General features: G+C 41.0%; 1 protein-coding gene across 1 annotated transcript; it reads right to left on the bottom strand.

Annotated features, from left to right (window-relative positions):
- Positions 1–210: 210 nt before the first annotated feature.
- On the bottom strand, positions 211–16,423 carry igfbp2a (insulin-like growth factor binding protein 2a). The gene is made up of 4 exons (XM_028571933.1): positions 16,015–16,423; positions 4,368–4,549; positions 1,947–2,087; positions 211–803 (listed from the first exon to the last, which is right to left on the bottom strand). Exons 1-4 carry the CDS (start codon positions 16,412–16,414, stop codon positions 645–647), a joined length of 882 nt encoding a protein of 293 aa, XP_028427734.1. The 5' UTR covers positions 16,415–16,423; the 3' UTR covers positions 211–644.
- Between the last annotated feature and the right edge of the window lie 869 nt (positions 16,424–17,292).

Below are 17,292 nucleotides of genomic sequence, written 5' to 3'. Positions count from 1 at the left end.
CTCCATCATAGGATTTCTTCCAGGATTTGAAATTTCCGTGCTATACAGTGCCACAAATCTGAGACTGACTGATGAATTTCCAAGTCCACTTTTCATTTTAAAAAATGTAGGCCTCATGAGTTTTCCTTTCCTTTTCTCAAATATAAAACCCGTCATTAATGCACAAAAATTCAAAGTATGTCTACAAATTAAAACACAGGCAGGCACAAATTGAATGTATTACCATTTTATTAGCATTATCTGTTAATTAGGCGTGACAGTAGTCTGCAAGCTAGGACAGGAAAACACACCTAAAAAAAAACAAATATGTTGAAGGCTTTTCATTTTTCAACACATACAGTACAGTACAAAACACTGATAACGGAGCAAATCTGAGCTAAGTCAAAATTAGTAAAGCAAAGTCACCGGCACTCCAGTTGACGTCTACTGAATAGCTACGAGGAAAGGGGAGCCTGATTTTTTTACTTCACCTACAAATTATCTGCAGTTACACCCTCAGCAAGCTGGATTCTATCATTTAATCCTTTCTGGTGGTTAAGATTTCATCAAATGAACTAGAGACACATACACACGGAAAGATAATATATAGCTTACTCAGATGTTCTTTGTTCCCAAGTACTTTACAGTTTTTGTTTCATGCCGCATTATATCTGGGCCATGTCAGGAAGCTCTAGCTCCAGCTCGGTGAGGTACTGGCTGCAGTTGGGGTCGCCCCTCACAGTGGGGGCTGATGGGATAGGTCGGCCAGTGTGAGGGTTGACGCACCAACACTCGCCCCTCTGACCGTGGAGAGACATCTTGCACTGAAACACAAAATGCAGTGTTGTTCATTTCTGCATGTTTTTACGTCAATTTAGGTACTTGTGACAACCCCAAATATGCATGTTTGTGCAAAAATATGCTGCAAAAGGTCATCAGCTTTACAGAGCACGTTTTATTTAGATCCCCTTTCTTTTCTACATATTTCTGTATTTAAATACATGTATTTGGAATTACATGCTCTATTAAGCATCTTCGAAAATCATTATTGTGTTACTTTTACCAAAAATAATTCTATTTCCTATTGTTACGTAGATATTGTCTTTTTGGTGTGTATGTGTGTGTGTGTGTGTGTGTGTGTGTGTGTGTGTGTGTGTGTGTGTGTGTGTGTGTGTGTGTGTGTGTGTTCTTGTTTAACTATATTCTTGGGGTCCAAAAACCGGGAGTCCAGTATAACTTTAAAGGGCTGTTTGAGGGTTAAGACTTGGTTTTAGGATTAGGGTTAGAATTAGGTTATGGTTAGGGTTAGGGTAAGGGTTAAGGTTAGGCATTTAGTTGTGATGGTTAAGGTTAGGGTAAGGGGCTAGGGAATGCATTATGTCAATGACGGGTCCCCATAAAGATAGTGCCACAAACCTGTGTGTGTGTGTGTGTGTGTGTGTGTGTGTGTGTGTGTGTGTGTGTGCGCCTCCTCCCTCTCTTTCCCAGGTTGGTGATTGCTAAGTGAGCACACCTGGGTTCAGCTACCTGGATAAAGGAGAGGAAAACCCACCACTTCAGCCCTTCCACTACTCGCAATGTTTTGTTGTGCTGGCCGGCAGCAAACAGTGCTGTCCAGAGAGCATATGCAAGTAGGTTTTCCTCAAAAGGAGGGTGTCTATCTCTGTGTGCCTCCCATCCTTCCTTCAGTTATTTTTTACATCAATGGTACCTCTCTGATTTATAGGGTCGTACCACTATATTAAGGATGTAGTGTAAGATAAAACAATATAAATACACTATTTTGACAAATGTAGTACTTCAAGGGGTAACTATATGACTCCCCTTTTATTTAACTGTGAAAACACAACCCATTTTTGTCCAAATTAGTGGTTATGATGCTTTACCCGCCTTTTCTCCTCTAAATACAATCAGGTGGCTACTCCCTCTCAGCCTACCACCCTCTAACCCAAAAGGCCTGGAGTCACCTGTTTGAGATTATACTGCCCCCTCTTGTCGCAGTTGGGGATGTGCAGGGCGTACAGGTCTTCCAGGGGACCTCGGTTATCTCTGAAGGGCATCTTAGATATCCTCTCCAGGATCTGGTCGAGCTCCTGCTGACACTGAGTCTTGTAAAAACAGCCAAAACAACAACATAAGTCACGTTCACAGGCCCGTATAGTGGCGTTAGAGTCATCAGGTTTCTGTTATAGCGGCAATAAAATGTTCTGTACAAAATATTCCATTCATTCTAACTTTTGTGCACAGAAATCACTTTTTCCAATTAGTTTTTTTTTTTTTTTTTTTTTTTTTTTAAATAAGATCTGACCATTTTTATATCACTTTTTTTGTTTTTATTTAAAAAGAATCACAAATCTGAGTAAAATCCATGCGCACAGCAAAAAAGTTGTGTTGGCAAGGCAATAAACACATTTTTGCTACATGCTACATAAAATCTCATATAAAAGGAACATACAGATTCAGGCAAACATACATACATACACATATTAAAGCTAAGGAGCTTTCTGTAACGAGCAAATTAATCATGTTTTCTTGCCGGTAATGAATAACAAGTCCGGCCAGTGACCTCAGGTTTACCTCACAATTTCACAGAGCCAAATATATCTTGTTGAGACAGTTACAAGTTTCTGGTAGAGCAATAAACGTTAATGGTTTTTATGGCGGATGGAAAATACCACGATGCCGGTTAGAAATGCTGGTGAGTCCCACAGAAGGGTCAAGTGTATTTAAGGTCAGTAAATATCTGCCTTTTGAATAAAGGGCATTAGTTTGTGGGAGTGTTGAATGGAAGAAAAATGAAAGCCTTGTCTTTGTGCCATGACTGTTTTTATCCCCTTAAAATTATTGTTTGGCGTTTGCTGTATTTCCTTCTCAGGCTTTGAAATGAATTCAAAGTGCTTACCATCAAGCATTAACTGCACTGAAAGATATTAAAATATGGCAATAAAACACTTCGATGCAGCATCCAAACATCACCAGCTGCTTTAGTTCCAGAAGGAGGCGGCACTGCACTCCTTTTTTTTCTTCCCTCAGTAGTGTGAGGAGTTAGTTAGTGTACTGTAGTCTTTCATACACTAACACATTTAAAGGGTGTTTACAAAAAACAAAAAAAGCACTACCTATACATTCTTATCTTTAGTAATTTAGTAGTTATTATTGACTGTCATTATTATGACATGTATGTATTGCAGATATTTCTTTTCTGACAATAGACCTTTTTCACGGAAGACATGTTGAGATGTAGTAGTAGGAAAAGCACAGGTGTATTGGCTGCATTCCACTTAGGAGAGGCCCTGGTATTAAACCATTACTGATGGCTGCATTCCACTTAGGAGAGGCCCTGGTATTGTGCATGCTGACTCACTGAAATAGCTTACTTGGACACTTGATGGAATTGAGCCATTGTTAAGGTTATCAACTTCAGCTGTGCTTTTCCTACTATGACAAGTCAAAATGCCTGCTGTGAAAAATGTCAATAAAACACCTCTGGTCACCCACACACTGCTTTGTGCTTTCTAATGGTTTAGTCTTGGTATGATCCCATATATTGTATCCGTGCTGATACTGATCGTATGTAATTGATTGGTATCAGATGCAATCCATCAAATGGAATACTGGTTTCATTTAAAAAAAACACCATATTTTTGTCATACTGCACATTGCCTCAGCTCCTCTTTTCACCCTGTGTGTTGAGCTCTCCGTTTTAGCTACAGAGTGCGGCATCACACTTCTGTTCCATCTTTGTTGGGAGTCTCACATGCGCAGTACCTAGGTAAGGACTACTAGCCAGTCAGAAGCAGATTAAGGCGGGTCCTGACAAGCACTAGTTTGATCCATAACAAACCCACTTAAGCCGATAACCTATGGCTTTGGCTCAGCTGTACAACGTAGACGGGAGCAAGACGTTTCAGTGTGATAAGTGTGGTAAATTAGTCTTTCATTCGTAATGTTGTTTTGATTATGTCTCCTGGACATGGTGATACAACTATGTGAACTCTTCGGGCCTCTGCTCTTACTAGCTTGGTTTGAGGGTGTGCCACACTTAGCAGCTAGGCGAGCATTATAACGCGTGTTACAAAATGTGTACGTTCAAAAGTTGTTTTAGCCGAGCAACAGAAAATTCAGATTGGACAGATAGTCTAGCTAGCTGTCTGGATTTACCCTGCAGAGATCTGAGGAGCAGTTAACCATAGTCCTCAGAAATCCACCGGAGTTTAAAATGCTAACACAAAGGAAACCCAACGCAACGGATATCCGGCCTAAATGAGTGAAATCTAGCGGAATTTCCGTCTGCAATGGAGCAATCCCAGAAGTGGAACGTTGAGTATACAGACTTACCAAGAATCAAGTGAGAGGGGGGAAAAAAAGAAAAAAAGCGCTCGCCTCACCTGTTTGGGCCGTGCAGGTTTCACCTCCTCCACCTTGTTGGTCTTCATCTTGGTCTTCATCTCCTGTCTGTGCTGGCGCACAGCGCTCTCTTTGGGTCCCAGCCAGGTGGTCTCTTTGCTGGGCTTTCGGATGGCCGGGATCTCACTCACACCCTGCTCAGGCAGCGCCTCCACAGCCTCGCCTGCAGTTGTGGAGACACAACCAAAGATTCTATGAAAAACTCTAAACGTAAGGATCCCAAATTTCTACTGCATCAATTCATCGATCGAAAAAAATGTGACAAAACAGTGTTGCCAACAGAGAAGAAAAAAAACATTGGGCAGGACAGGATTTGATGTCTTACTCAAGGACACTTTGATGGACATATTGACTGCTAAAAGCTTTAAACCTGTGACTTTTCAGGACTGTCTCTCACGTGCACTAAGCCCGCTCTGTTGCCCTCCTGCTGTCATTTTGGTAATGGATAGAGCCTTTTAGAGGCTGGAAGGGAGCTGAAAGCTTTAAATTGCACAGATCATTTGTCAAAGTGACCAAGTAAGGGGACTGCTCCGCTAAAAAGTGTTTTTTTTTTAATTGAGGAGAATACTATGGAGAGAAGATTAAGATTGTAATATGTAAGATGTAAATAAGTGTGTAATTATTTATTGTATTGAACTGTAATTAGGTAACTATGGGTGTGATAAGTGCCATGTATGTCAAACGAAGTTTTGGTAAATAATGATTTAATTTTTAAGGGGTAGGATTAAATAAGTTTATACTTCTTCCTACTCCTTTTCACGTATATAAATCGAGGAAATTCGCTAATAAAATGAATTCTGTTGTCGCTTTCTCTTTTTAAACTTCCTTTTTTTCTATTTTGTTGGGTGTGTTTTCAACAACTGCTGTTGTCTTTTTTTATGTTGACTTTTACATGCTGGAAATAAAAAAAGACAACGCAAAATGGTTTCGCCTTTCCTTGAGTAGTAGTAAAGATGAGAGGGTTTGAATGGGAGTGAAATACCAAACCCAATTTTGTGATTTTTTATTTTTTTTTCCCCGACGTCCCTCCCACTGCGTCCGATGATAATTACATAAATAAAACTTGTGGAAGGTTCGTCAGCTGTAGCTCACCCCTGCACCCTCCAGGATATAACAGCTAGCCTGTGAGCTGAACTCTCTCTTCAGCCGGCAGTTACTCTGCATTTCTCTCTTTTCATTTAGGCACAGTTCAAGGCCTCTACAGCAAATGGCTCACATCCACGCTTTGCTCTCATTGCTGACATTGCTAATTTCCTCTCCCTGTTGTTTATTAGCTTTAGGTTCAAATTTTGTACAAATATATTTCTTGTGTTTGTGACATTTTTATTACTCAAGAGTCACAACAGACATTTTCCCTAAAGATAATGTTGGGGCGGGGGGGAACAAGCTCTGACGTGTCCAAAGTCCAACCCCCCACCCTTTTAAAGTGCTCTAAAAATGCATCAGCACAATCAATGAGTCACTACAAACCATTCCTTTCTCATAGAGCGAAGTAACCACATGCAGCTCTGTTAACAAGCTTGAGGGCTGAGAAAAAGTTGGCCACTGCTGAACTTTAGTCACAGTTAGGTTTCCATGGTTGCTTTTTTCCTAACTGGTGTGATTTAATTTCATGAGCAGATGTTAAAAGCGGTGATATACTGTATATGAAAGAAACGATCGGGGATTTACACTTTTCAAAAAAAAGACGAATTCAAGATAAAATGAGGCTTTCAAAAACCTGATCCCAGTCGGGGCAAGGTCAAAATGATTGGGTGTCAATACATCTAATACTTAAGAATCTTAGCTATCACCTCTGATCACCTTGTGCATCATAATCATCACAGACACGTCACAGTGTGAATTGTGGTGCAGTGGAAAATGACCAAAATAGTTTAGTATTTCATATATGTGAACCTCTGGCCTAAATGCTTTAAAGGATGTTAATAAAGGATGTTAAATTTAAAGGATGTTATAATGTGAAAAATGCAGTACTGTGACAGCCCAAAATACATTATATCTTAGTTTAAAACCAGCGAAGTTCAAGCATTTCACATCAGTGGTTCAGACCTGAATGACAATAAATAGGCAACTTACAGTGTCCTGAATAAAATAAAATAAAAATACACTTAAAGAACAAGGAATTCAAATTCAGTCACGTAGCAAACTTCCCACTGCCCTTTACCAACAACAAATGCATTGCATGTCACAACAGCTGAGTCCCTGTGGCCATCTAGTAATTCCTCCAGGCGGTTTTCATTCAGTTTGACCGTCTCCTCTCTCCTTGGAGTCTTGTTAAACATCAACCTAAAAAAAAAAAAAAAAAAACATATCTTCCAACAGATGGAGCAAACAATGTGAGAGGCCATCAGGTCCAACCCATCATGTTGTTTCTGACAACAGAGCATACTTAGGGGTTGAGAGTTGACAGGGAGGGAGTGGAAAAGGAGTGTCATTCCAAAACAGCTGATTTTAGACCAAAAGAAAATGTTTCATGATGCCTCAGAAAGCAAACTGATCACATATCAGCTCAGTTTAGCTAGCCAGAGTATGTGAATATGCAGAATACATGTCAGAAAAGTGATTTTGTTTTCACAGATTTTCAGTTGAAGTTGAGCGTGTATTTCTTGTACGCAGGACCTCGCTTGACACCCGAAGGACAGAAGGGGAAATAAGCAGACAGACAGTAGAGAAGGTCAAATAGTGGGGCAGTAAGTGGATAGTTTACAGTTATGCAAGGGCAAAAGCTGTAACGTGCAGACTTGTAGAAAGGCGCGCTGAGAGAATGAAAGTGAGTGTGTGTTACTGGTGGTGGTGGACTGGAGAAGCATTCTCTGCGCTCTGCAAGAGGTAAATTTGCCATCCGGTTGTAGAATATGATTACAAAAGGCCTAAGAGAGAACGGGAGAAAGGAAATTCCAAACGAAGCAATAACAAGGTGCTGGCGCCTTTTGCCATCAGATAGATCTGGTGCTGTTGGACTTCAGTTCCCCTTATGACGCTACACTGTGCTTTTCTTTGAAGGCTGAGTTTCTTTCCAAAAAGGGGCAAAAGTCAACTGAAATCAGGTGTGTGTTCTCATGGGTGTGTGTGTGTGTGTGTGTGTGTGTGTGTGTGTGTGTGTGTGTGTGTGTGTGTGTGTACACGCACACACAAGTGGCGCAGATAAACACACGACACAAAACATTGGCGGCTGGGGTGCCTTTTGCTTTGCTGTCTTACATAATCCCCACATTATCCACGTGCAATACCATCACTCCCTCTATTCTAAGGAAACCTGAGATGTTCACTCAAACACACAGTCTGATCGCATATACACACATGAGCGCACAATTTGTACGCAGCGAAATCAGCGATCTCCCTGTCGAATGTACACACACACTAGGCGCTAGGCCTCTGCAGTCCAAGCCGTTCCACAACGGTGGGCTTGGGATCAGCAGTATCAACAGAGCGGCAGGCCTACTGTCCAGTCTACTGCTTGAGTTAATCCCCACACAATGGCCCGAGAGGCTTCCTTTCTATATCTGATTCATGTCGAATTCCCAGATGGCACGTAGGCCAGAAGTGTCATATCTGATTGTCTAGATTCTGGTCAACTGAGTAAATGGCAGACTTGGCCGGGTGGTGGAGAATGGAAAGGTTGAAAATGGAAAGATCGGACCACATCAGCATTCTCACTCCATCCTATTTCCAAAGATACAAAATAGCCCGGTCTTTCATTATAAGACAAACTCATGGATGTGGTGCCTTTCTTATATCTCGCCGTGCAGTTTGAAGGGATGTTGACTGGTTAGCTTAGCTCACCAAAGTTAGTGGACGTCAATGGGATCAAGAAGCAGCTTCTCTCAAAGGTAGAAAAACCCTTATATTCAACAGGTAGCGTAGTTTCATACCATTTCGTAGAGAGGAACTGAAACGTGAAATTTGTCTAGATTCCATTGACATCCATGTCACCGGTCCTTATACTGTACCTGTGCAACTAGGTATTCAAGATGTATACAAATACATCAGGAAAGCACCAATCTGACTCTGGATAGGAATAGTATTCACCCAAAACTGAACTATCCCTTTAAATGTCGGAATGTGGAAATCTTCTCTGAAGATCTTCTTCTTCTGAAAAAGTCTCCTCTCTCAATATGGCTTTTAACAAAGCTCTGAGGTGTGAAATAGGTTGTGCGCCACTTAAGAAGTCGATGAAAGGCACTGCGAAGAGTAGCTGTAGTCTATCATCCATTGCGAGGTCTAGAGGGACTGTTTTCCTAGAAACACAAACTCAGCAAAGTGCAGATGTGTTTACCTTCCAGGCTTTCTGGCCCGCAACAGTCATCTAAAAGCAGGCTTTGGACAGGCTCTGGCACGTATGTGCACACTCCGGCATCCAAGGCCAGGCATCTCGCTCTCTACCGGCACCGCTGGGTGAACTCTCGGGGCGATTGTACAGGTCCTAAACTAGGACACGAACTGAGGCAAGCTGGAACACATCGAACTTGTACAGTAGGGCTGAATGTGATATTCAGCTACCACTGACAGTCATTCACAACCACTGTGGGAGAGATATGTGGGATGTGAGTGGACAGAGAGGGCTAAACTACTTGGGGTTATCCTATAGATAACATCAACGTATAGAGGACTATTTTATCCTGCAACTAAAGTTAGAGCAGAAAAATTTAAATTAAATTGAGGTTGCATGGTTTTAACCAGTACAAAATTAAGACAACAACAAGAACAACATGAGAATTAGACCAGGCATCAACAATTCCACCTTTTTTTTCTTAGAAATGAAAAGTCATTAGGTAGGAAGGGATTTGTAATACAACTTTTGAACTTTTTAACCAACTAATTAGACTAATACCACCAGGACAAAATATAAAATCCTGTTTTCATTTATCACTAGCTTTTGAAAACCACTGAATAAAAGAAGCATTCAGAGACTACGATTGCACATCAACGAAGAAAACAGGTCCTATTTTGCAAATATTAACATCCATTTCCATTTCCCGACCGATAAAGGATTCTTAAGGCCGATATCGATACAAATATTTGGTGATTTAAATATCTGATATTCCGATATATCGGCCGATATATAAAAAAAAAAAAATTAATCCAGAAACGCGTAACAAAACATAAACAGATTTCCCTAACATTAGTTATTTGTAGTTATTTATGAGTCCCCACTAAAATAATATGATAATGCAGTTTAAAAAATAAACTTGTTTGTTTAATTGTCACAACAGAACAGAGGAACATCAAAATATATTAAAGTTCTGATAAATAAAATGTATAAAAATACAAACTTAAGATATGAAACTTAAAGAGTTAAACACGAGTGTTGCCAACAGGGACGTTGTAGAGCACCCTCTGGTGGACCAACTATACAACGCCAACACTCATAACATGGTTGAAGGGTGTTTCGTCCGTTTTTATTTTATTTTTTTAATATTCATTTATCGGCCATTATAAATGCAGATACCGATAGTATGGAAAATGCCTAATATCGGCCAATATCAGTCGGGCTCTAATTTCAATCCATAATGTGAGCAGATAATTAACATCCCTTCTTAGAGCCTATTTTGGTGGGGAACAATGCATACTGGCACGTTTTGCACATGGTGCATTCTGCAAATTCATCAATGTGTACAGCCAACATCTTTGTCAACCATGTAGAGAACCACAAAATGTTGTAATGACATTAAAGGACGTATTCTATTGACTTGTCCCAAAATGTTACCAGTAGCACCACAGTGAGGTTGGCATGTTTGTTTTTTAGTGAAATATTTCAACAACTATTTTATGGGGGGCTTTGATATTTGGTACAGCTATTCATGCTGCCCAGCGGATAAATCCTAATAACCTTGAGGATCCCCTGAGTTTCCCTCTAGCTCCACCATACACAAAAATGGGAATTAAGAGGCTGCATGGAGGCTCTGAAGACACAGCAGCAGACTCCACCCTCATGACCATTGTTAGGAGGAGGATAAGGGAATAATTGATAAGATCGCAATCATGTTGTTGTGCGTGTAAACAAAGATTTTGCAAATGTCCTGCTCTGCAAGCTATTACAAGTCAGGTGCGATTCTATACGATGGAAGGGGTCTTTTCAATTTTTTTGATTTTTTATCTCGCCCAGTAAACCAATAAAACAAGTTAAGAAACTATCCCCTGTCTGTGCAACGGCCTACGTCCCCTTCCCCTCCAGTGTCAGTAGCATTTCAGACACTGTTTGTATTGTCTTAAATCCCCCTTGACCAAAAAGGAGGGTGGGAAGTTATTCTGGATCTCAATAGGCACGAGGAGATTCTTGGCACGGATGCCCCTGTTTTTGGAGAAGCCTAAGGGTGGAGGTGTGGGGAGGGATTATCTCTGAGCTATTTCAGTCCTGTGGGCTCTGTCTGGATGCCCCCGCAGGTACACAGGAATGCCCCTTGTTAGCTAACAATGTTATTTCAGCGACCAGATGGCACAGGAGTTTTCCACTTTTCTTTCCACCTCATTTTTGCTCTTTGTTTTTCCACTTTTATAACGGCATTGATACAAACGACTTTTCATTGTCAACATGTAAAGCTGACTGGATAGCTTTGGGCAAAATTATCACACAAACAAAATGTTATTTTGAAGATGAATAACCAATTCTTTAATAAAGAATAGGCAGCATCACTTTTTTTCTAATTCGTGTGACCTTCATGCAACCGACTGTGGACTCTGTTTGGGCTTTGTTAATCAGCCTGTTCCTTACCGAGGTCACATATGGTTTGATCCCAGCCAAAACAATTACCCGAAACGCCCATCCAGTCCTTTATTGGGGCCAGGTTTCTGTGGGAACAGAATATCAAGTGATACTGTGCATTAACAGAGAATGTAGTGGGGAAGTTGTGGGTGTTAGTTTGGAATAGGGAGACATTTCAGCTCAAAATTAATGAAATTGAAATAAAAATCGATTCTTTTTTTAAATCACCCATTTTAACCAGTGTATGGGTTCCTGAGGGAGTATCTTAGGGCTGCACAATATGACCTAAAATCACGATTAAATTGCACACTTTACCTCGATAACGATAAATGAACGACAATTAATCACGTTGTTCTAAATCATCTTTTCTGAAGCCAAAATGTTTCCAGACGACAGACACTGCGTTTTTTTTTGGCACAAGTTGCTCAGTTGACTCAGACTCAGTGTTTGAGTTATCCTCCATTATGCTTTCCGTGCGGCTGACTGGTCCGGGCGAAGTCACGTGACCACACGCGCAGTAGAATGTTTTTAAGGAGAAAGCAGGCGTATCAACAGGAATAAATTATCAAAATTATCGTTATGGGAAAAATACGTCAATAACAGCTTCAGAATTTCAATGTTGATACATTTTCGATTCATCTTCCAGCCTTAGAGTATCTTATTTACTCCTCCTGTTTTCACCACATCACAGAGAAGTCCATCCCATGATACTCTACCAAACCATGAGTAACCAGAGTGCACAGGATTTGGTTTTGGTCTTGTATTCAATTTACAACAAGTACAATTTCATATTTTCATGTTTACAATTCAGACGTTCTGGTGGATACACTTGTTTGCGTGGTCCCATGGGCCACAGAAACATTACAGGCTATTTGCTGAATTAGGAGTAATGTCTCATCTGCATCTTGTAGCCCTACTTATAATACACTAAAAGCCGTATGCACTTTCAAAGACTTTGACGTTTGTTATAGCAAATTGAAATGTGAGTCTATCATAAGTGAACTTTCAGTGTGGCCTGATAAACTTCCTGCTGAGCTAAATAAGACCTCACTGCATTTTGAAATGGTTCAATGTACTCTGGGGAGTTCATTTCTAAGAGATTTATAAAAGCAATTTCTGTTACTGAATTACTAATATATATAAGCTGTAATCAGTTGCTTTGATCATTTAAAACAAGGAACAAAACTCGCCTGTGGCCTTAAGGACCAGAGAAGAATATAAGCCAGCGCGGCGCCAGTACATATCATCCAATCAGTTTCATTAAAAACAAACAAAAACCTAAATTAGGTCATTGTTCCACTTTTTCAAAAGCTTCACTGATAATTTTTTTTCCTATTTGGTATTGTGTCCTGTAGCTGTATCAGTGTTATTTAAACAAGAAATCCACTGATATTGTTTTTCTTCATAATGTAACCTTGAATCATGAGCCTAATCAAGTATTTTGGGTTGATTGCAAATAACCAAAAACTGAATTTGTATCTCCCACACACATTTGTAATCTCCCATTCCCTCTCTCTCTGACTGATTTCCACCTCCCTTACTTTCCCCAGCTCTTTTCTCTCACATGATCATTCTGGGGCCGAAAGAATATTGGCTCTGACCTTTGAGCTCTTTAGTTGTTTGTAGTGCTGATCCAGGAGTTTGCAGGGATTTTACTGCTGCTGTCATTGCAAGTTGCGATGGATAAGACCATGAGATCAATTCTTATTAATTGCTGTAAAGTGTGACTTATGCTTCTGCGGAGGCTTTACGCAGAGCTTTCGCCGAAGCCTACGTAAGTGGCCTGAAGTTTATACTTGTGCTTTGGTGTGTGCGTCAATCTCTTTAAGAGAATAGCATTGTCTGCGTGTGTGTGTGTGTGTGTGTGTGTGTGTGTGTGTGTGTGTGTGTGTGTGTGTGTGTGTGTGTGTCTGACCACGGTGGGAAATCTGTAGCAGGACAAGTTAACCCTCTCCTTGATTTCATGTTGTTAATGGAGAAACAGAACAAGCAAATGAGTCGGGAAAATCCAACGCTACTGAGCCACGGCGTGACGTTTAGTTACATTTTTTGAGAGGTGCGCGTCGGGCTACGGCGTAGGGTCCGTGCCTCCACGTACGTAGCCACGGCATAGATTTAACGCAGAAGTATATATCACTCTTAACTAGAGCTGGGAAATATATCGATATTATATCAATATCGTGATATGATACTAGATATCGTCTTAGATTTTGGATATCGTAATATCGTAATATTGCATAGGTGTTGTCTTTTCCTGGTTTTAAAGGCTGCATTACATTAAAGTTACGTCATTTTCTGAACTTACCCGATTGTTGTAACTATTCTATTATTTGCCTTTACCCCCTCATTGTGTAAATATTTTGTGAAAGCACCAATAGTCAACCCAACAATATCGTTGCAGTATCGATATTGAGGTATTTGGTCAAAAATATCGTGATATTTGATTTTCTCCATATCGCCCAGCCCTACTCTTAACACCTCTATGAATCCCACCTTTAACAAGATGTAATCAAAATCAGGACGTTTTTTGAATTCTTCAAAGAATTGATTTATTCAGTGGTTTCATGCTGGCCTTTTTAATCAGACACTAACTCAAAGCTAATTATACTGATTTGAAATGTAACTTAGTCCTTACAGTGTATTGTGTCCAATAGCTCTAGGTTGTGTTATTTGTGCCTGTGCCATTTAATTGGAATAAAATAAGCAGGAAGACAGGATGCTAGGATGTTGAGGCTTATAAACATCCGAGTGAAGCAGCTGCAATATTTCATCCTTTGATTCTTTGCCCAGGATGTCAAACCCGCTCAGGAGTCACTGTTCCCCATGCTCAACTCAATGCAACTACGTACTTAATTATTGCATTATAATCAGCCTTTTTATTTCTGTCAATGCCGGGAATAAAGGAGAATCAGTGGATTGTAGCCAGAACGTTCAAGTTTGCGCTCAATCTTCCAACAACCCCCGTGAGCTGAAATCTAGGGATGTCATTACTTTCTCTTTTTGCTGTGTATCTGAGAAGAATTTATGACAGGAAATCAAGTCTGTGTAGTCTCAAACTGGGCCAAACCACAAAGCAGGGGACTTACAGTTCGCATCTGTAACACCAACAATTTAAAAGAAAAACCTTTTGTGGTATAGTATGAAAATCAAATGGCATAAATAGAGGAGAATTGGACGGAGCGACTCATTTTGAAGGTGATACAGTGGTATGGCTGCACTTCTACTTAGAAATTTGAATGCAATTTCAGTTAGACCCAAGAAGAAGAAGAAAGCCCGGTGCTTCCTCTTGATAAAAAATATTTTCCTTTTGACGTTGAGAAAGCTGTACACTTAAATTCAACCACTCACTCTGTCTTTGTCAGGAATGACTCTTCCATCTGCAGCAAGGCTTTTATCCAGATCAACTTCAGCCTTTTAGAGCCTGTTTCTAAGCTTTTGCTCTTTTTTGGACACATTTGATTAAATCTCAGACCTTTCAACCTGCAAAGCGAAGCCTGACCCAAACCCAATCAGTGACAGAAGAAATTGCCTTCTTGCAAGCAAGCCCTTACATGATGTGTCCGTGCATTTTGTTCACTTGTTTGCTCTTATGTAACTGTGCAATTCGTGCCTGTTTTACTGTTCGCCTGGTAGTGTTTGAAGAGGGCTACAGAAAATAAAACACTGGTTACATAAATGTGGAATTAAGTCATTATGATGGCTGCTTATTACATCACGCTTGTGTCGTGAAGCATTTTGGACCTTTTGTCAGTGTGCTGCCGGAGAGTCCTTACAGAGACCAGAGTTTACCCTGAATGCCGTCTCCGGTAGTTTCTCTACGTTCCAGGAGTTCGGTGCCAAAACAAACACGTGTCAGTCTGGAGGTAAACTTTGACAAAGCACGGATTTGGAAATGAGTAGAAATCACACGGCTCCACCGGTTGGCTCCACTGGACGCTCATTGACTGTGTGTGTTTGTAGCTTCAAAAATCAGCCAATTAATGAGGCTGTTCACTTTTCTTCTTCTTCGCCGTGACCTGCCCTGATTTAAACACAAGCCACATGAGCTCTGCTGGCTCCAGGCCGTACCAAGCTTCTTTGTGATCCTCTTGCACATATCCAGCTCAAGGTAGACAATCAAGTTAATGTAGTCACTGTCAACATCACTTTATAGCTATTTCTGGTCAAAGCCTAAAGTCCACTTTTCCAATCAATGCAGCATTCCTCCTGCTGTCTCCCTCTGGTTCTTTCTCTCCACTCCCCTGTGGAAATGTCAACATCAATACTATGATGTTTCAGTACAACTTCTGGGAATTTTGCAGGCCACTACCTTGTTCTCTGTTACAGTGTTTTAAAGGCAGATTTGGGGGGGATTTTGGGAAAGAGTGGAGGGCCAGATGTTTGGAGCATAGTTGAGGTTAACTGTTCCTTTTGTTTCTCTCTCCCCAATGCACACTAGAATGATTCCCAACACTATAAACAGGTGTATGCAACACAGCCTTTAACATGAGTGTAAGAATACCTCATGCAGCACGCATGAAATAGGCTATTACTGCAGTAGAAGTTACACCTCAAATGCATAGTAAAGGACATGAGCAATGTAATGCACCATAATACATCTGACAAAGTGCTGGTTGTACAAACTTCAAGATTATTTCAAGTCTGTAGGTAGGCTAAATTCTGACGGCATAAGGTCATGGGGCTCTTTAAGGGCGCAAAATGTGTCTATCCTTTAAAGGATGCACTGCAGACTCCAAAGCACAACTGTGTGTAATTTCATACGAAAATGTCTGAGAAATAGCATCCACTAGTGCAAAATGGTTACACAGATTTGGGCTCAGCCTTCATGACAATGCAAAATTTCGACACTATGCCTCAGGCTGCAGTCTAGACAGTATCATTAAAAATTGATAGAAGAAAACCAGGTTTCCAGTAAACTGACTGACCGCTTGTTTGCTCCCGGTGCTCCTGGCTGTACGTGGTCGTCTCGGTGTCCACTTTGCGCCGGCATTGCCCCTGGCCCTGCACCAGTTGCTCCAGAGGAAGCTCCGAGTCGGGCGTCGGGTAGCATCGCAGACCGGTGGAGCACCTCGGGGTGTACACGCCGCACATCTCGCCCTCTTGCCGGGCGCACACGGGGCAGCATCCGCAGCCCGGTTCGCGCACTATCTCTGCACAAGTCTCGGTGAGCCTTGGGCACAGCGCCTGGCGCTCCGCGGTGCAGCCGGGACAGCGGAACACCATCTCGGCCAGGGAGGCACCGGCGAGAGACGCACAGAGGATCAGCAAGCTGCAGCCCGCGTACGACAGCATTGTTAAAGGCATGAGGTTTTTGGTCATTATCATGGGGCGATGGAAGGCAATCCCAAGTGAAAAAAAACGAGGGAAGAAATGTGTATGCGAACAGGTGAAGCCGGGGGCTGGGAGGTCTGCTGGGTCCTACAAATTCCCAGGTTTGCTCTTGGGGCCACATGTGGGGTGTTTATATGGGAACATCGGGAGACACTGGATTTAGTTCAAATGCCTTTTCTTTTTTTTTTTTTTTTTTTTTTAGATCTGCTAAAATGTATCTGCTGATAAAAATGTGTTTCTTTATTTTATCCTGACATGGCCTAGAATGAGAATAAAGGTCTAATTAAGGTTAAATTAAATGCATTTTTAAGTTCAAAGAATATAGCAACCTGATTGGACATAATTACAAGCCCCAGTTAACCAGCTGAAACTGCCTGTAATAGGGACACATTGACACACCAAACCTATTCTTGATCAGACAAAGATTCATGTCACTGTTAAAAGTCTTAATTTTCACCATAGTACATTACTGCAAATACAGACAATGTAAAATGTTATTTAAAAAAAAAAACGTGTGCGTAGCCTACAAGCTCACAAATGTTTTCTGTGTATATCTAGGTGTTCAATTTAGGTGTAATCATTACCATCACCATCATCATTTAATCTCCCTCTAGGTGACATCTTCTGCTGACCCTGACCCCTGACCTCTGCATTGGGCAGAGAACCTCCTTGATATTATAAATAAAACTGTTTTGCTGAACAGAATTTACAGAAATAGAGAGAAGATGTGAAACTTGAGCTTGTGCTCCCTGGCTGGAAGACTCTATATTGCTATACATACTGTGGTGTGTTTGTTTCAATCAGCACAGTCCACCCCAACTCCCAGAATGCATAAATAAATAAACAATCAAACAAAAGGACTATGTGCAGAG

The sequence above is a fragment of the Perca flavescens genome, chromosome 24, assembly GCF_004354835.1.
Source record: "Perca flavescens isolate YP-PL-M2 chromosome 24, PFLA_1.0, whole genome shotgun sequence".
Lineage (NCBI taxonomy): Eukaryota > Metazoa > Chordata > Actinopteri > Perciformes > Percidae > Perca > Perca flavescens.
This window is presented reverse-complemented; position numbering and strand designations above follow the sequence as displayed.